Below are 19793 nucleotides of genomic sequence, written 5' to 3' on the forward strand. Positions count from 1 at the left end.
GACCTTTGGTCTGACCCAGTACGGCCTTTCTTATGTTCTTAAGGGGTGAGTAGTTGGTGAAAACCAGTCCAGACTAGGGCCATCTTTCAGCAACCGTAACAGCTTCTGCTGGAGACTTTCAGGAGGTACTGACTAGAGGGACAGGCAGCCAGGCCTGACCTGCCCCTGCCCAGCTCTGTTCCCTGGCCAGCACTCCCGCCATCTCCCCCCGCCCCTGAGCTGCATTCGAGACAAACCTCCAACAGAAACTGAAAACCAACCAATGTCATTTAATGGTGCCTGCCCAGGGCGGAGTGTGCACGGGGCAGCTCACCCCCCAGAAAGGGGAGATGGCTCGGAATCAGCCCTTCGCCTGCTGCCCTCCCACGCTCCATTCTTTACATCCTTTTCCTCATTTTACCCTTCTTGGCAGCACCACGGCCGAACGCCGTCCGGCGCAGCTCCTGCACCCGCTGCCGCTTCTTGCCTTTCATCCGCTTCAGGCCGCCCTTCTGCAGAAAGTTCTGCTTGGCCACCCTCTTCCTCTGCTTCAGGATCTGCTGCTTGCTCTTCAGCTCTGAGTGCACCTTGCCCTGCTGGGAGCCGTGCTTCCCGGGGGAGGGCGCCAGCCGCTTGCCTCCTGCCGGGGGAATGAGTTACTCAAAACCCTCCCCAGGAGTGCTCCCCCTGCTCAGCTCCCGACAGGCACCTAAGCCCTGGGGCCAGGACGCTGGGTCAGGGACTGAGCTAGAGAGCCATGCCAAGAGGAATGGACTCTAGCGGGGAACAGGGGCTGGCACACAGAGCGGAGCCCCGCACAGCCAGCTGGGCTCTGGGGTGGTAGCAGTTCTCTAGCCAGCAGTGATGTGGACGCTGTCCTGCACATCAGCCACCTGTTGGGTCTCAGCCTGCCTGGATCCCCCAGGCACCAATGTCTGCACAGGGCAGGGCCGTCACCCCCAGGCACTCACCTCTGCCCTTGCAATGTGCCCCGCCTCTTGGCTCACTCCCCGCCTCCTCCTCAGAGTCCCACTCCTCAACTTTGTATTTCTTCTTCCACTTCTCATAGCTGGGGGCAGCGGGTTAAGGAAAGGGCTGGGGGGCAAGCCCTCCGCGACTTCTCCCCTCACCTTAATCCCAATCCCTGCGCTTCCCCTCTTCAAGCTCGGGGCCCCAAGGCATCGGGAAGGAAGAGGGCCCTGCAGGCTGGGGCTGGCAGTTGCAGCGTTCTCCCCTGTGCCTGCTACTGCTCTGTTTCTCCCTCGGCAGAAGACTTTCCTGGAAGGAAGCCCAGGCTCCTAGCTCCCCAGTTCATAAGATCCCCAGCTGCAAAGCTCGGCAGTGGCCAGCAGGCAGCCACGCCATCCTGCTATTGCCTCTGCCCCTCTGCAGCAGCCACAGAAGTGCCCAGCCCCTTGCTGCTGGAAACAGCTGCTCCCTGCCATTCAGACACGCACCCTCTGCAGTCACCATGCTGCCCTGCAGTCAGGAAGTCCTGGGAGGACAGAGAGCAAGAGCCCCTCGGGCATGGCTGGATACACGTCACTCCCTGCCCTGCCTCCGCCCCGGCCTGTCAGGAGTGCCCCCAGCCCAGCCCCAGTCTGGAAGGATACAGGTTGTTCTTGTAGGAGCCGCTGATGTACCTGCCACTCTCTGTGCAGATTTTCTTCTTGTCCTCTTGGCCAGTTTTCCCCACGAACCGCTTCTTCTTGCGGTCCCTGGAGTGGAGGCAGGGCAGCGGGGTGGAAGGGTGTTGCGGGGGAGAGAGAAATGGGGGCTCATCCATCAGCCCCACCTGGAAGACTGAGCGCTCTCCCCCCAAGCCCCAGGGGCACAAGCAATCAAGCCCCAGCCCAACTGGTTGGTGGAGAGAATCCCACCCTCAGCTGGCACCGTGGCACTCACACCCCCAGCCCTCAACAGAGCAAGGACAGGGTGATCAGGCAAAATCCACCATTTGGTGCTGCCTGCTGGGGAGTGCTCTGTGTGAGGGGCAGCTGTCCCCATGGCCCTCCCCGCAGCAGGAGCCTTCTCTCGCTGGACTGCTGCTGCCCCCTACAGGTCAGGCACTTACCACTTGAGCAGCTGCTTGGTCTTGCTCATGTTGTGGGTCTCATCCCCCAGGAGGTCGAGCACGGCGCCAGAAGCCTGCTGCTCAAAGGCGCTGCCCTCCCCGCCAATGCTCAGTCTGGACACGGGGGAAAGGCAGAGGTCAGAGGAGTTCGGGGAGCTGGGAGAAGCAGGGGATCCCGCCGCTGGGGGCGTTGGTCAAAGTGACTCACCCCCGCTCGCTCTCCAAGTCCTTGGGCCGGTAGGGAATGTAGAACTCCTCGTCTCGCTGCACCTCATGCCGCTGCTTCTTCCTGACGCCCTCTCCCACCTGGTGCCGCTTCCGCTTCCTGCCCACCACGGTGGAGAACACTTCCTGGGACACAGATCAGACAGGAGGGCCAGGTGCACAGCCAACCCCCCACCCTACTCTCCAGGCAGGACCCGCTAAGCCAGCTTACCCAGCTGGTGCCTTGGATACAGATGCCCACCCAACCCCTGCCGCTGTGCAATGCTACCAATTGTGCAAACTGTTCCCTGCCCCCGGCACAGTCACACCAGCCCCCATCTCAACACACAGACCGGCAAGTGTTACCGGGACCATGACATTAGCCAGCCCTTTGATGCCCCCAGCCATGGGCTGACACTACACAGTGCAGGGCTCGGGGCCAGCCAGGCAGGATGCTTCCCAGAGTCCCCAGGCAGGCCCTGTGGTTGATGTGGTTGAGAAGCTGGCACCTTCCAAGTCCATACCTGGAGGTTTGCTTCCTCCTCCTCAGGGGCAGGGACTGCTGGGTCCTGGCCCCCCAGCGCAGCCCCAGCCCGTCTCTCCTGCTGCCCCCTCTGGTACTTGTCGATGAGGCTGCGGTCGCGGCTCCGCTTGGCTCGCATCACATCGCTGGCCAGGGTCTTGTTGGTGGCGTTGATCTCAAAGATGGTCTGGTCGGAGAGATGGAACCCGTGAGTGACGCGTACCCCGGGAGACCCCTCCCCTCGCTCTCCCTGGGGGCGAGCGGAGCTGTCTGCTGGGCTCGCAGCTCAACCTGGCGGTCTCTGGTCCCAGGGGCTGGTGGAACTGTTCATTCAGCACCTGTAACACAGCGAGGGAGCAGGCCCAGCAGCATCCCAGCAACCCTGGTGCAGGTAGGAAGCACCTTCCCAGAGCCTGAGGAGCAGTACTTGCAGCTGAGTCCCAGCTTCCTTGGTTCCCACCTTAAACTCCTGGGCAGCTGCATCTCAGTGGAGGGGCAGCGATCCCTAAAGCACACTCCCTTGCACCACAGAGGTGCTGCGAGGGTTAATGCTACCCCTCCCCCCCAGGGGTGAGCCTCATTCTCTGGGCTGCCAAGGTGGATGGACAAGATTCAGTTCAGTGGCACTCTGGCTGGGTCGCTGCCCCTGGCACCACGCCCAAGTCAGGGGCTAGCAAAGGCCAGCCCCCTCGCTTTGACACGAGGCAATGCCGCTGGTACCTTTGGCGTGAGCTCCCTTCCCCACAGAATAGGCACGGGGCCTGGTGTCAGATCACGGCTTGTACTCACTGCTTTGGATCTGTAGGTTTTAATGTTGTCCACGAACTTCAGTCTCTCCAGCTCATCCTCCCCAAAGCAAGAACCTTCGAGCCAGGAGCCCAGAGAGAGAGGAAGGGACACACAGAACAGTGAGTGCCTAATACATATCCAAGCTCCCAGTCCCAGCAGGAAACGCCAGCGTTCTCTCAGCTGTTCCAGGCCCAGTCTCCCCCAGCAGGGGGTGCTGTAGGCAATGCTGGACGAGCACTGGCTATGGGGAGCGCCCCACTGCTCCAGCAGGAAGTGTGGTAGGGAGCAGTGCAGGAGCAGCTCCTGCCCTAGCCTCACCCAATGGGCCCCGCTGCAGCTCCCGCCGTGCCAGGAGGGCGCAGACAGAGACAGGCACTCACTGAAGAGCGGGTGGATGCCCAGCAGGGAGAAGTCCAGCTCCTTCACCCTCTTGACAGACTCGGGCGAGGGGCCAGGACGGGACTTCAGGTACTGCTTGTGCGCATTCTCTGACACCTTGCGCAGGCTCTGCAGATCCAGCGAGCTCTCATGGTCAGTGAACAGCAGACACTCCTCGTCGTCGATGACGCTCTGGGGGACTCTGCCAAACACCCCATCCCCGTCTGCAACAGGACAGAAGGGGTTCGGGACCTGCAGCTTCTCCCCAGGGGTCCCATGCGTCAGCCCATCCCATGTGTCCACTTGGGATGGGGAGAACGGAGATTGCACCCAGTTCAGGGACCTGGAGAGTGGCCTTTGCAGCAGCACTCTGCAATGGGGGGGCTGGGCCCCACTGGGACAAGGCACAGGCTAAGAGGGGTGGAGCAATTGGAACCTTTAAAGACATACACAGCTGATCTCTTCTCCACACCCTGCCTCCACCCACAGCATCTCCTGCCTATGGTCTCCAAGTCCCAGATTTCCCACTCCTGTGCCAGGGTGGAGTATCTGCAGACAGGGCCTCTGGCAGCAAGAGTCACCCTCCCATCAGCACATCCTGCCATGCAGGGGAGCTCGGTGTCGCTGCCAGAGCTCCCCATCACCCCTTTGTTAGCCAGCACAGACATCTAGGCCTGTAAGAGACAAGGTGCTTCCTCACCCCAGCCTGGGGAGTGAGACCCAGCCCTCCTGCGAGGTTGGCCGTATCATCACCATAGCCATGGCGTGGCTCTCCCCAGGCAAGCCCGGCCCCAGCAGGAATGCCAAGGGAGAGCTCCCCCCCCCCCCACTGGGGACGAGGGGCCAGTGCCCAGATGGACCTTACCTGAGGGTTTCTCGTGGGGGCTGGCGAGGGTGAGCGGGCGCCCCAGGAACAGGTGCAAGTCAAAGACATATGGGGTCTCATCCGATGCCACCAGGGAGTAGGCGGTGCCACTGCGGCCAGCGCGGGCCACACGGCCTGGGAGGGAAAGCAAGGCAGAATAGCTCTGTGTTAACTCCAGGGCTGCTGGCCCTGGCTCAGCCAGTGTGGAGCCACTCTTAGGAACCACAGCCACCGACTCAGGGTTTGGCTAATGTGCCTACTCTGGTTGGGGGCAGGGAAGCTGCTAAGGGGACTGAGGCCAAGAAGCCAAGCTTGGCCCCCACGCTCAGCAGGGATCACGCTGTTCATCCGGGGGAGGGCTGGACGACGGCACGGTGTTCTCGCCCTCTCGTGCCCACTGCAGATGGTGAATCTCAGCATGTACTCCGCTGCTCTCAAGGGATCCGGCAAATGGTGCCCGTGCCACTAATGGGAATAGCCCCCAAACTGCACACCCCCTCCCACTGGGCCTGGCCTAGCTGGCTACCTGGGCCTTGCCCCGCAGATTGAGATTTGAGACCTTCCTGTGCCCCTCCCTGAAATGCTGCGTTCCCCCAGTGTCCTGGGCAGGGCCCAGCCCCGGGACGAGGGCTCCAGCCCAGACAGCATTCAGCAGCAGGGAGTCCAGGCTGGGACAGGTGTTAACACCACGCCCTGCAGCAATGGCTCCCGGCAATGGCACGTGGCTGCCCAGCGGGGGCAGTGGGGAGGATTTTTGGGGGCGGAGAGGCTTCCCTCTTCCATGGCATTTACCAGCCTGGCGGAGCTGTGACCAGGGCGGGAGGGAGCAGATCAGTTGAAGCAGGAGAGGTGGCTGTGCCCTAGAGCCCAGCTCCCTCCCGCGGCCCAGCCAGCCCCAGAGACCCACCGACACGGTGCAGGAACAGCTTGGGCTTGGCAGGGAAGCTGTAGTTGATGACATTGTCCAGCATGGGGATATCAATGCCGCGGGCAGCCACGTCGGTAACAATCAGCACTGCGCACTGGCCGTGCACGAACTTGGCGATGTTGATTTTCCGGGCTGCCTGGTCCAGGGAGCTGTAGATATGGGTGCAGTTCACGCCCTGCGCTGTCAGCAACTGGAGGGAGGAGGAGGGTGGAGCAGAGGTCAGCGCCCGGGCCCCCAGCAGGGGAGAACAACCCCAGAGACCAGGGGACCTCAACGTAAGTCAGAGCCAAGGAAGGAGCGATTCCATCTGGCAGCTTCAGGATAGGCTGCCCCTCCCTCCCCTCGGCATCCCTGCCTCCTCCATGTACTAGGCTGGCCAAGCAGCAGCATGCTAGACCTCTCCACGCCACCCTCCTGGAGAACTGTAATGTCCATCGGCAATGCCCCTCCTTCTGGCAGCCCAACACCAGCCTCCGACACTCCCTGGCATCTCCTGGACACAGGAGTCAATCAGTGGAAGCTCAGGCAGGGGCCTGTCTTGGGAAGGAAACTTTGGCTCGACTCCGACCACACACACAGAGAACTAGACCCAGGTGATGAGCCCCCAGCTCTCCCCTGCCACCTGGTGCATGGCAGGAGGGGCCCCCCAGCACACCAACCTTGCTGTATGCTGCTCAGGCACCAGTTCAGCCAGAGGCCTGTAGCAGCCACAGAAGCAGAGTGCTCCTTTCCCCTCCTCCCTGCCTTGGGGAAGCAGCACCCCCAGTAGCTCCCCCTTCTCTGCCAGGGTTTAGTGAGAGATGCCCCTTCTGCCTTGGTCTCAGCACTGCATGTATCCCCACCCCCTGCCCAGCAGCCTGCACAACACTGGTAGGGCCGGGCCCATGGCGTGTTGGCTCCCCGACTTGCCTCCTTGAGGTACTCCGCATGGTGTTTGGTGGCCACGAAGACGACTGTCTGATCCTGAGGCCTCACCACGCTCCTCAGCAGGTGCAGCAGCACGGCCGGCTTGTCATCTGCGCGCACATGGAAGAAGGCCAGCTGCCAGCGGAGAGAGGGGTGAGGTGGGAAGTCCCTCTCTGCCCCCTCAATGACCCCCCTGGAAGCTTCACAAGCCAGAGACGCTGGGGCTAACAACGCAGGCTGTGCTTTCTCTTCAATCTGACTGAGGCAGGTGCTGTAAAGCGCCCAGCACCACGGTGTCCTGATCCACCACCGAGGCTTCTAGAGGCTACCAGTGAAATAACACAGCCCTGTGCTGCAGCCCAGCACCCTCGGTTTGTCTGGCATCTCTGGCTGGGCAGCTCTTTGGCCCTGTCTGGAAAGCACCTCTTGGGGCTAATGGGAAGGGATGGAAGGTTTCCCCTGCCCTCCAATCTAAACTGGTTCCCTGGAGGCTTGGGGGAACCACCCTGAAAGTCCGTCTGCCTCACCTGGGCTCAAGTTCTACCCGAGTCTGCCTACAGGTGCCAACACCAGCTAATGCTGTCAGGATCACACTTAACTGAGGCTCCTGATGGGATCAGGCTCACGGTAGCACCTCATCCACCCTCGCGTCAGTTACTAGCCCCAGGAGGGGGCGCTGCACACTGCCTGCAGCTGTGAAATGCAGCAGTCCAGAGAAGGGCAGGCGCATATACACACAGGGCCCTCCCAGCAGGGGCTGAGGAGGAAGGGCCATACAACTCATACTGCTGGTCCTCCACCTCCTTCCCCAGTGCCAGCCGACAGCAGTGCTCTTTGGAGCTTGAGAGCTCTGCTGGGATGAGCTCAGACAAACGGGGAGTTGTTATTTGTATTGCACTACAGCCTAGGGCCCAGACATGGACCAGGAACCCATGTTGCTAGGTGCTGTACAGGCCCAGAACCAAGAGACGGCCCCAATATCCTCTACCCCAGCCCTCCCAAACTCAATAGCCTTGAAGACCCCCAAGCGCATCTCACCTTGAGCTGCTCACTGAGCTTGGTCTCCACGTCCAACCGGATCAAGACTGGCTCAGTGAGACCTGTGAATGAGGCAGGAGAACATGAGCCCAGGGCAAGGGGCGCCTGAATTCACACTGGATAAGAACAGGCCAAGGTAGCAGACTCACGGGTAGACACGTACAGTGGGGCAATCACAGCTTCTGAAAGGCATACTGGACTGGGCAGCAGGGGGGATGTGCCAGTGGAGCCAAGGCGGAGGAGCTGGAGCCCTGCCCGCATGCCATGCCCCAGCTTTAATTAGCTGCCTGCTCTCACAAGCACTAAAATGCATTTTGCAAGAGACAGGGCAAGGTCCCCTGAACTGAAGAGGAAAGGAGTAGGTGGGACACAGGCAGCGTGGATGCACCTGGCCTGGGGCGAACGGGGCAACAGCAGGTGGGTAACCCTTCCCTTCCCCCAAAAGGACAGGTCAGCACAGCTAAAACTACTCAGCTCACCTGCCATTCAGCCTGTTACCCCCTGTCCATCTAGCCCCCCATCTCTCTCGCGTGGGGCTGGGTGGGTGATGTTCCTTACCGGCCCGAGCAAACTCCACGAGCAGTTTGGGGAGCGTGGCAGAGAAAAGCAGGGTCTGGCGGCTCTCGGGGAGCCGGGCGATGATCTCCTGCAGCTGCTCCGCAAACCCCATCTCAAAGAGCCTGAGGGGGGCCAACACCACCAAAGTCAGCAGCCACACAACCTAGCAAGCCACCCCACCCCCACAGCTGGGGCCCTACCATCCCACGCAGCACCCAGGAAAGCAGTGTTCGCATGGGGACTGCATATCCCCATGCACAGGGACAAGCTGCTTCCTCCCAGGACGAGCCCTTAAATCCAACACCCAGGAGCCCTAGAATCCCACATGCCAGCTCCTGTGCTGGCCCTGCAAGTAGAAGATCTAGCCCAGCATCAGCCGATAAGAAAGGGCATCATTGCACCAATTGGTTGCTTTTCCAAGATCCTTGACCTGGTCTGTTTTCCCCCACTGGCCTCACATCTCACTCATCAGGCGCTCAGAGCCTGTCGTAGCTGAGTGCTCTCCCCATCTGTGGCACTGGGAATCCACACTCACACCTCTGTGTCCACGGGATGCAGCCACGGCACCAAGCCCCATCTCCTCCCTGGTGGTGCAGCTGTCACACTTGGCTGACAGAGGGTCCTACTGGGAGCCCCTGGGAACAGAGGGGCTGACAAATGCCCCAAGGTGAAATCTCAGCTACGGCAATGTCATGAACTGACCTGTCAGCTTCGTCAAACACCACATACTCCACACTGTGCAGCTTCAGGTTCATTTCCACAGCCACGTGCATCAGGCGCCCCGGGGTGCCAATGATTCTGGAATGACAGACACCAATGGGCAGCAGGCACCCAGCTGCCCACAACTCCATGCCAGGGCCAAGGTGCTACCCACACCCAGGCACCCACCTGTCCTGGTGGAGAGAGATGGAGCTGGGGAAGCTGCAGCTCTCCACTCTGGTGAAAAATAGGACAAGGCAGCTCTTCCCAACCAACCCCCTCCCATCCCACTTGCCTCTCCAGCCCAAATCTGCCAGGCCAAGAAGGACATTCAGATGACAGGTCCACTCCAGGAAGACCCATCTCCAGTCTCTGCTCTCCCCCCAGAAATACACATAGGAAGATGCTCTTAAGAGGTGTGGAGTAGCAGGCAGCCCCCATTGGATGCTATTCTTGATGCTCACTGAAACACCCAGAGGCTCTGGGTCTGACTCTGCTCAGCACACAGGATTTACAGGTTGTGACTCTATCAGCTTCAGTGGCGTCACTTCCCATTTACATCGCGAGTGCAGAATCAGACCCACTGTGTGCAGCACCTGCGAGCCTGTTCTGCGTGTGTGCAGTGCCCAGTGGATAGGGCTCTGCTCTTTGACGAGAGCTCCTGAGTGTTACCACAATACAAATATAGACTGGAGAACAAGTGCTAGTAATAATAATAGGGCTCAGATTTTCCTGGATGTGATAGCTGATGGATTCCTTCATCAAATACCTCTACCCCAATACAACGCGACCCGATACAACACGAATTCGAATATAACACGGTAAAGCAGTGCTCCGGGCGGGTGGGGCTGCACACTCTGACGGACCAAAGCAAGTTCGATATAATGCGGTTTCACCTATAACATGGTAAGATTTTTTGGCTCCCGAGGACAGTGTTATATCAGGTTAGAGGTGTAGTTGCTGAACCAACAAGAGGGGATTCCATTTTAGATTTGGTTTTGGGGAGTAGTGAGGACCTCATAGAAGAAATGGTTGTAAGGGACAACCTTGGTTCGAGCGACCATGAGCTAATTCAGTTCAAACTAATGGAAGGATAAACAAAAATAGATCTGGGACTAGGGTTTTTGATTTCAAAATGGCTAACTTAAAAAAATTAAGGAAATTAGTCAGGGGAGTGGATTGGACTGGACTGAAGAACTTGTGGATCTAAAGGCGGAAGAGGCCTGGAATTACTTCAAGTCAAAGTTGCAGAAACTATCAGAAGCCTGCATCCCAAGAAAGAGGAAAAAATTCATAGGCAGGAGTTGTAGACCAAGCATCTCAGAGAGGTGATTAAGAAAAAGCAGACAGCCTACAAGGAGTGGAAGATGGGAGGGATCAGCAAGGAAAGCTACCTTATTGAGGTCAGAAAATGTAGGGATAAAGTGAGAATGGCCAAAAGCCTTGTAGAGTTGGACCTTTCAAAGGGAATTAAAACCAATAGTAAAAGGTTCTATAGCCATATAAATAAGAAGAAAACAAAGAAGAAAGAAGTGGGACCGCTAAACACTGAGGATGGAGTGGAGGTTAAGGATAATCTAGGCATGGCCCAATATCTAAACAAATACTTTGCCTCAGTCTTTAATGAGGAGCTTAGGGATAATGGTAGGATGACAAATGGGAATGAGGATATGGAGGCAGATATTACTACATCCAAGGTAATGGGACTAAATCGGGGGGCCCAGATAATCTTCATCCAAGAATATTAAAGGAACTGGCACATGAAATTGCAAGCCCATTAGCAAGAATTTTTAATGAATCTGTAAACTCGGGGGTGGTACCATATGACTGGAGAATTGCTAACATAGTTCCTATTTTTAAGAAAGGAAAAAAAAAGTGATCTGGATAACTACAGGCCTGTTAGTTTGACATCTGTTGTATGCAAGGTCTTACAAAATTTTTTGAAGGAGAAAGTAGTTAAGGACATTGAGGTCAATGGTAATTGGGACAAAATACAACATGGTTTTTCAAAAGGTAGATTGTGCAAACCAACCTGATCTCCTTCTTTGAGAAGGTAACAGATTTTTTAGACAAAGGAAACGCAGTGGATCTAATTTACCTCGATTTCAGTAAGGCATTTGATACGGTTCCACATGGGGAATTATTAGCTAAATTGGAAAAGATGGGGATCAATATGAAAATTTAAAGGTGGATAAGGAACTGGTTAAAGGGGAGACTACAACGGGTCATACTGAAAGGTGAACTGTCAGGCTGGAAGGAGGTTACTAGTAGAGTTCCTCAGAGATCAGTTTCGGGACTAATATTATTTAAGCTTTTTATTACTGACCTTGGCACAAAAAGTGGGAGTGTGCTAATAAAGTTTGCGGATGACACAAAGCTGGGAGGTATTGCCAATACAGAGAAGGACCGGGATATCATACAGGAAGATCTGGATGACCTTGTAAACTGGAGTAATAGTAATAGGATGAAATGTAAAAAGCAACAGAGGGTCCTGTGGCACCTTTAAGACTAACAGAAGTATTGGGAGCATAAGCTTTCGTGGGTAAGAACCTCACTTCTTCAGATGACTTACATCTGAAGAAGTGAGGTTCTTACCCACGAAAGCTTATGCTCCCAATACTTCTGTTAGTCTTAAAGGTGCCACAGGACCCTCTGTTGCTTTTTACAGATTCAGACTAACACGGCTACCCCTCTGATACTTGACAGGATGAAATGTAATAGTGAAAAGTGCAAGGTCATGCATTTAGGGATTAATAACAAGAATTTTTGTTATACGCTGGGGACGCATCAGTTGGAAGTAACAGAGGAGGAGAAGGACCTTGGAGTATTGGTTGATCACAGGATGACTATGAGCTGCCAATGTGATATGGCCGAGAAAAAAGCTAATGCGGTCTTGGGATGCATCAGGCGAGGTATTTCCAGTAGAGATAAGGAGGTGTTAGTACCGTTATACAAGGCACTGGTGAGACCTCATCTGGAATACTGTGTGCAGTTCTGGTCTCCCATGTTTAAGAAGGATGAATTCAAACTGGAACAGGTACAGAGAAGGGCTACTAGGATGATCAGAGGAATGGAAAACCTGTCTTATGAAAGCAGACTCAAAGAGCTCAGCTTGTTTAGCCTAACCAAAAGAAGGCTGAGGGGAGATATGATTGCTCTCTACAAATATATCAGAAGGATAAATACCAGGGAGGGAGAGGAATTATTTAAGCTCAGTACCAATGTGGACACAAGAACAAATGGATATAAACTGCCCATCAGGAAGTTTAGACTTGAAATTAGACGAAGGTTTCTAACCATCAGAGGAGTGAAGTTCTGGAACAGCCTTCCAAGGGGAGTAGTGGGGGCAAAAGACATATCTGGCTTCAAGACTAAGCTTGATAAGTTTATGGAGGGGATGGTATGATGGGATAGCCTAATTTGGGCAATTAATTGATCTTTGACTATTAGCGGCAAATATGCCCAATGGCCTGTGATGGGATGTTAGATGGGGTGGGATCTGAGTTACTACAGAGAATTCTTTCCTGGGTGTCTGGCTGGTGAGTCTTACCCACATGCTCAGGGTTTAGCTGATCACCATATTTGGGGTCGGGAAGGAATTTTCCTCCAGGGCAGATTGGCAGAGGCCCTGGGGGTTTTTCGCCTTCCTCTGCAGCGTGGGGCACTAGTCACTTGTTGGAGGATTCTCTGCACCTTGAAGTCTTTAAACCATGATTTAAGGACTTCAATAGCTCAGACATAGGTTAGGGGTTTGTTACAGGAGTGGGTGGGTGAGACTCTGTGGCCTGCGTTGTGCAGGTCAGACTGGACGATCATAATGGTCCCTTCTGACCTTAAAGACTATGAGTCTATGAAATAATACAGGTGAGACTATGCTGCCTGGGGGGTGGGAAAGGAAAGTCATGACAGCTTAACCCAACTCTCCCAATCACAGATACTCCAGGTCAGTTACAGAAGAGAAAAAGGCAGCAGGGCAGTCCTAGAGGATGGATTGTGTGGGATGTGTCTTGGGTCTCAATGCTCCAAAGAAAGAAGAAAAAACCCACCCATGAGCCCCATCCCCTGTTGTGACCCTTCCCCCCCTGCCCACATCTGGAGAACACAGTCGCTGCCCCTCAGCATTAAGACTCACATATCAGGGTTCTCATGCAGAGCTGCAAATTGGTCTTCCATCCTAGGGGAGAAAGAGAATCGGAGGTGCTGGTAATAATGATCAGCAGGGGGAGCCATAACACAGCCCTTGTGACAACAAGCTCCAAGGTAAGTCACTGAGCCACATGCACTTTGCCAAGCACCTCATGCCCTCAACCTGGTTTCTGCAAAAGAGGCTGAGACGGAGCCTGATCCTTGAGCCCAGCTTCCCAGGGATCGTTCTAAAGGAACAGGTTGGCCAGAGAGCAGCAAGCTGCCCAATGGGGGCCTTCATCTGCGCCATGCTTCTGAAACCCTTCCTGAGCCCAATGCACAGCAGCCGCGCCCCCGTCTCGGTAACCGCCCGCCGCGCACCAACCTGCCATGTGCGCACGTCTCAGTAACCGCCCACCAACCCACCCCCGTCTCGGTAACCGCCCGCCGCGCACGTCTCAGTAACCGCCCACCAACCCACCCCCGTCTCGGTAACCGCCCGCCGCGCACGTCTCAGTAACCGCCCACCAACCCACCCCCGTCTCGGTAACCGCCCGCCGCGCACCAACCCGCCATGTGCGCACGGATCAGTAACCGCCCACCAACCCACCCCCGTCTCGGTAACCGCCCGCCGCGCACGTCTCAGTAACCGCCCACCAACCCACCCCCGTCTCGGTAACCGCCCGCCGCGCACCAACCCGCCATGTGCGCACGGCTCAGTAACCGCCCGCCGCGCACCAACCTGCCATGTGCGCATGTCTCAGTAACCGCCCACCAACCCACCCCCGTCTCGGTAACCGCCCGCCGCGCACCAACCCGCCATGTGCGCACGTCTCAGTAACCGCCTGCCGCGCACGTCTCAGTAACCGCCCACCAACCCACCCCCGTCTCGGTAACCACCCGCCGCGCACCAGCCCGCCGGGGGAGCATAAATACAAGTAGCTGGGCCAAAAGCTGGGACTAGGTCCCGATGCTGAAAGGAGCCAATATACTTTTATAAAAATTCATTTAAAATTTACGGAACCCCCTGAAGGGCCCAGACTCAGTCCTGGCAATCTGGCTCTAGACCCAGGTGTGATGTTTCCACCCACTGCAGTGTCACTGAGCCAGGTCAATATTTCATCTGGGCATTAAGCTAGCCAATATTTCACAAGTTTCTACTGTCATTGACTCATTCTAGGGAAAAATACATTTGACAAAACGTTCACAAGGGTTTGCAATCTGCTGCAGCCGCCGGCACTTTAGGGGCAGACTGCAACTGGCTTACCTCTCTCCTCCCAGAATCAACGCAGTCTTCAGGCCTGTGAACTTGCCCAGCTGCAGGACAAAACACACCGCATCTACTGTCAATCCTAATCTTGCCTCCAGCTCCCCACTCCCCTCATTCCCAACCATGGGACCCTTCACCTCAACTGCCAGGGCTACCCCAGCGCAAGAGGCCTGGCTGTCTCAGGAGGGATGAACACATTGAAGCTGCTAAGACTTTGGATCCGGCTGCTTCTCCCTTTGTACAACCTGCCTCCGTTTTTAACCCCGCAATACCAGTGATGTCGGGGGCTCTCCATAGGGGCAGCAGGAGGCCCACATAGCAACCCAGCCATCAGCGCTCAAAAGACAGAGTGCAGCAGCTGCTGCTACTTGTTCAACCTGCAGCGTTACGGAAAGTACCCATGCACAGACCACAGCTCTGTTTGAAGCTCTGTCCTTGTGAGCTAAACCACAGGAGTGCAGCCAGACTGGATCACACCCAAGATCCATCTGCTCTTTGTCTAGTCCAGGGGAGTGCAAACTATGGCCCGTGGGCCGGATCCGGCCTCTCAGGGCTTTCAATCCAGCCCGTGGGATTGCCAGCCCCATGGTGCAGCAGAGCTAAGGCAGGCTCCCTGCCTGCCCTGGCCCCACGCTGCTCCCGGAAGCGGCTGGCACCACGTCCCTGCGGCCTCTGCACCCCTCCTGCATCCCAACCCCTTGCCCTGAGCCCCTTCCTGCACACTGCACCCTCTCCCACACTCCAACCCCCTGCCCCAGCCCTACATTCATGGCCCTGCATACAATTTTCCAAACCAGATGTGGCCCTTGGGCCAAAAAGTTTGCCCACCCCAGTCTAGTCTCTTGCCAGGACCAAATATTTCAAAGGTAGGTGTGAAGAACCTTCTAGTGGACAAGTATGGAATAACCTGCCTACAAGCACATCATCTGCCTAACCTCAGCCAGTTGGCTTATGTCCTGAAGCCTGATGATCTCACCCTCATTTTTTTACCATGTCTAGTTCTATTCTATTCAGATTCTTATTCAAGAAGGACAAGAATTCTGTGCCCATCACTGTGGTATCCACGGACGTTCTCATAATCCACATAAACATCCACATCTTTTTGGAACCCTGCTACAATTCTTAGCTTTAAAGATACCTTGTGGCAATGAGTTCCACAGGTTAGTTATGTCATGCAAGAAACTGTCCCTTAGCAATTACTGCACTATATTGCCTCTCCATATCAACACAAGCTCCATGTACCATGCTCTCAAGTCACATCTGTGAGAGAGCTCCCAGCTACTCCAGTCCCAGTGTCTCCTTGATCAGCTGATGCTGCTTCCTCGACTCCCTACCTCCTTTGTGAATTTCATAGTCTGCAAGGCAAGCTCGCGGGTTGGCGAGAGGATGAGGGCTCGTGCTCCCGTCTGGGCACTGTGCGCCTTCAGCTTCTCAAACATGGGGATGAGGAAACAAGCCGTCTTCCCACTGCCGGTCCTTGCCATGGCCACGATGTCTTTCCCATCCAGGATCACAGGGATGGTCTGCAAGACAAGAACAGATGCTGCTCCAATCCAGCTGGAGGATTCTTATCCTGTGCCAATCACTGGGGTATCCATGGATGTTCTCATAATCCACATAAACATCCACATCTTTTGGGAACCCTGCTACAATTCTTAGCTTAAATGGTATCTTGTGGCAATGAGTTCCACAGGTAGGTTACAGGGGTGTTCGGGAAACTTTGCTAACACTGGGCCTTGTGGAATCCACATGCCAGACGTGGCTAAGGCTCACCAGCACAGTGAGATTCACCTCCCACCTCAACCCCACAAAGCACTGCAGAAATTACCTATGGAACCCCCCCATGACCTTTAACAAACATACACCCCATAAAAATTACACTGGAGCAATGAGAGCCTGTCCATTACCCTTCGCTGGATTGGCGTAGGCACTTTGTAGCCTTTCTTCATGACCCCTTTGAATACAGGATAACTCAAGCCTACGAGAAAAGACAAATATGATCACAATATTAAATGGCCCTTGGATAACAAGGGTGCAGTGTTACCAACTATTTTAGTGCAAGTCTCACAATATTATTGTTTTTTACTTAAAATCCCACCTTCTGGAGTCATGTGATTAGAGAATAACCTCAGCTTTCATTAAAAAAGTTTCTTACTCTAATAGTTGCAGATAAAAAGCTCAAAAATGTGACTTAGAGGTTCAAATTCCAGAAGGCAAAGAAAAAGAACCCCAATTTTGATCCAAGCATGAGCCTCAATGCATGCTGGTACACGCGATTTCTTCTGAATACACCTGCAATGTGCTCCTCTGCCTGGTACTCAGGCCTTGACCAGCTGCTGAGGTGGCCCTGAGTCGAGCTAAGTTTGAGCACCCCATGTTAATCAAAATTCAATTTCTGCCCTCAGATTTATGACCACCCATTTCACTCACCCATAGACTGGAAGCCCCCAGATTTCTTCTTCTTTTTGTTCTGTGCTCGTACCATCTCTCTAGTGTCTGGCTCCATGTCAGAGGAGTAATCAGGCGTTGGAAAGGCTGGTAAGATCTTACTGGATGCCTGCTGACGATGGAGAAAGGGCACACATGCAAAAGATCATCCAGCCCAATCAGGACAGGAGTGGTCCTTACAGCCTATTTTCCCTGATCTGTCCAGTCTTATTTTAGAACTCCCTAGATTGGTGGTTTTCAAACTTCTTTTCTGGCGACCCAGTTGAAGAAAACTGTTGATGCCCACGACCCAACGGAGATGGGAGATGAGGGGTTTGGGGTGTGGGAGGGGGTTGAGGTGCGGGAGGGGGTCAGGGCTCTGGGGTGGGGGTACAGGCTCTGGGGTGGGGCCAGGGATGAGGGGCTTGGGGTGCAGGGGAGCTCTGGGTTTGGGGTGCAGGGAGCTCCAGGTTTGGGGGGGCTGGTGCAGGGGGTTGGGGTGTGAGAAGGGGTCAGGGCTCTGGGGTGGGGGTGCAGGCTCTGGGGTGGGGCTGGGGATGAGGGGTTTTGGGTGCAGGAAGGGGCTCCGGGTTGGGGGGGGTGCTCAGGGCTGGGGCACGAGATTGGGGCGTGGGGTTGGGGCCAGTGGTGAGCTGGAGCCGGTTCCCACCGGTTGTTAAATTTAGAAGCCAGTGTAGAACCGGCTGTTAAAGGGGCGGGCAGGTGGACAAACAACTCTGGCCCGCAGGACCATCCTGTCCCCCGCCTGAGCTCCCAGCTGGGGAGGCCGAGGCTCCCCCCCCCCCCGAGCCACAGCGTGCTGAGCCGCCTGCGCCAGCGCTCTGAGCAGCTCAGCTTCTGCCACTTTGAGCGGCAAGGTAAGCGGGGGAGGGAGGGAGGGAGGGGGGGCTGCGAGCTCCAGCGAGCCCCGCGGCATGACCCGGCATCCTTACACACTGCCCAGCCCGGGGCTGGGAGGAGGGGTTGGATAAGGCAGGGAGCGGTTGGAGGGGGCGGAGGTTCTGGGGGGGCGGTCAGGGGCCGGGGAATGAGGGGGTTGGGTAGGGTGGGAGTTCCGGGGGTCTGTCGGGGTGGTGGTGGATGGGGTCGGGCAGAGATGAAGCTGGTACGCCCCGGTTTGGCATACCGGCAAGAGCCGATGTGCCGTACCGGGGTGGCCCAGTTTCCCCAGGGGGCAATTTAAAGGGTCTGGGGCTCCCAGCAGTGGCTGGAGCCCCAGGCCCTTTAAATTGCCACCAGAGCCCCACTGCTGGAGCCCTGGGGTAGTGGCTGCGGGGCTCTGGGGGCTATTTAAAAAGTCCAGGGCTCCCACTGCTTCTACCGCCCCGGCCCTTTAAATAGCCACTGGAGCCCCGCTGCTTTCCCAGCTATTTAAAGGACTGGGGCGGTAGAAGCAGGGGAGCCCCGGCCCTTTAGATAGCCCCCAGAGCCCAGGGCTGCTGCTGCTACCCCAGTGGCGGAGGGAGGGAGGAGAAACTTGCCGGTTCTGAGGGGGGCAGTCGGGGGCAGGACGTGGGTTGGGGTCAGATGGGGGGGGAGGGGAGACAGGCACGTGGGGCTTGTACTCACCGCACGGTTCCCTACCGGATCTTCGGCGACGGGTCCTTCACTCGCTCTGGCTGAAGGACCTGCCGCCGAAAACCTGGAGCGAGTGGACCCGGTAGGGAACTGGTTCTTAGGATTTTGGGAGCTCATCACTGGTTGGGGCACAGGTTTAGCTTGGGGGGCTCTCGGTCAGCGGTGGCGCTAAGGCAGGCTTTCTGCTTGTCCTGGCACCATGGACCGCACCCCGGAAGTGGCCAGCAGCAGGTCTGGCTCCTAGGCAGAGTCGTGCAAGTGACTCCACGCGGCTCTCAGCTGCAGCCACTGCCCCCCCAGCTCCCATTGGCTGGTTTCTGGCCAATGCGAGTGCGGAGCTGGTGCTCGGGGCAGGGCAGCGCACAGGGCCCCGTGGTCCCCCCGCCTAGGAGCCGGACCTGCTGTTGGCTGCTTCCAGGGTGCAGTGTGGTGCCAGGGCAAGTAGGCACTAGCCTGCCTTAGCCAGGCAGCAGCACTGACGGGACTTTTAACAGCCCGGTCGGCTGACCCGAGCGACGCAGTGCCTGACATGCTGCGACCCAGTACTGGGTCGTGACCGGCAGTTTGCAAACCACTGCCCTAGAGAGGGGTTTCCACTCCTGCCTTGGGAGACCAACCCCCAGCCAACTCCAGTCGTTCCCTGCCTGGCACACGGAACTCCTCGGCGTCGCTACCCGCGAGCATTACTCGGTATTTGTGCTGCAGGAGATCCAGGCAGGACCGGGACCCGCCGTGCTGGGCCCTGTACCGGGGCGGGGGGAGCCCCAGAGCATTTACAATCTCATTCCTCCGGGGCGGGGCGGGGCGGTCCGTCCTTCGGGCCTGGCCCAGAGGCCAACGGACGTTTTGGGTCCGTGACTTGGTCACTCGGCAAAGCCGCAGGTGTCCCGTAACCTCCCCCCGCCGCCCTCGGCCTGTCGGGCCCCCCTTGCACCGGGGCCGGGCACCACGTGCAGGCAGCGCCCGGCCGGGCCCCTCTCCGGACCCCCCCCCGCCTGCCGGGGCTCGGGCCGCTCGCCCCCCCCGCCCCGCTCACCGGCCGCTCCGGGCTCCCCTCCGTAGGCCCCGGGCGGAGCTCGCCCGGCTCGGGCTCGGGCTCGCGGCCCCGAGGGGGCCGGCGGCGGCGCAGCGCCATGGCTATGGGTCGGGCTGAGGGCAGAGCACGCGACGGACTCCGACACGCCGTGGGGCCCCGCCCCTGGGACGGATTGAACCACCGCGACCTCTAGCGGGGAACACAGGGCTGCACTTCCCGTCCCCCCCGGCTGGAGAGATGGTATGGCCCGCAGAGCCCTGCGCGGGAGACGGCCGGAGAGCGCGGGGCGGGGCTCGCGGGGCGGGGCGGGGCGGGGCGGGGTGGAGCGCGGCTCAGTGGGAGGGGCCCTGGGCACTTTGGGTGCCGCGCGGAGCTGGAGGGGGAGGCGCTTTCTG

General features: G+C 57.1%; 1 protein-coding gene across 1 annotated transcript; it reads right to left on the bottom strand.

The window, feature by feature from the left end:
• Positions 1-249: 249 nt before the first annotated feature.
• Positions 250-19497, bottom strand: DDX54 (DEAD-box helicase 54). Its single transcript, XM_065417692.1, has 20 exons — positions 19399-19497; positions 16767-16896; positions 16244-16314; positions 15671-15859; positions 14334-14383; positions 13074-13115; positions 8945-9040; positions 8243-8364; positions 7685-7746; positions 6650-6781; positions 5720-5930; positions 4813-4947; positions 3950-4171; positions 3570-3643; positions 2782-2967; positions 2262-2404; positions 2054-2167; positions 1593-1697; positions 951-1048; positions 250-619 (listed from the first exon to the last, which is right to left on the bottom strand). The coding sequence occupies exons 1-20, from the start codon at positions 19495-19497 to the stop codon at positions 378-380; spliced, it is 2523 nt and encodes an 840-aa protein (XP_065273764.1). The 3' UTR covers positions 250-377.
• Between the last annotated feature and the right edge of the window lie 296 nt (positions 19498-19793).

Source organism: Emys orbicularis, chromosome 16 (genome assembly GCF_028017835.1).
Source record: "Emys orbicularis isolate rEmyOrb1 chromosome 16, rEmyOrb1.hap1, whole genome shotgun sequence".
Classification (NCBI taxonomy): Eukaryota; Metazoa; Chordata; order Testudines; family Emydidae; genus Emys; species Emys orbicularis.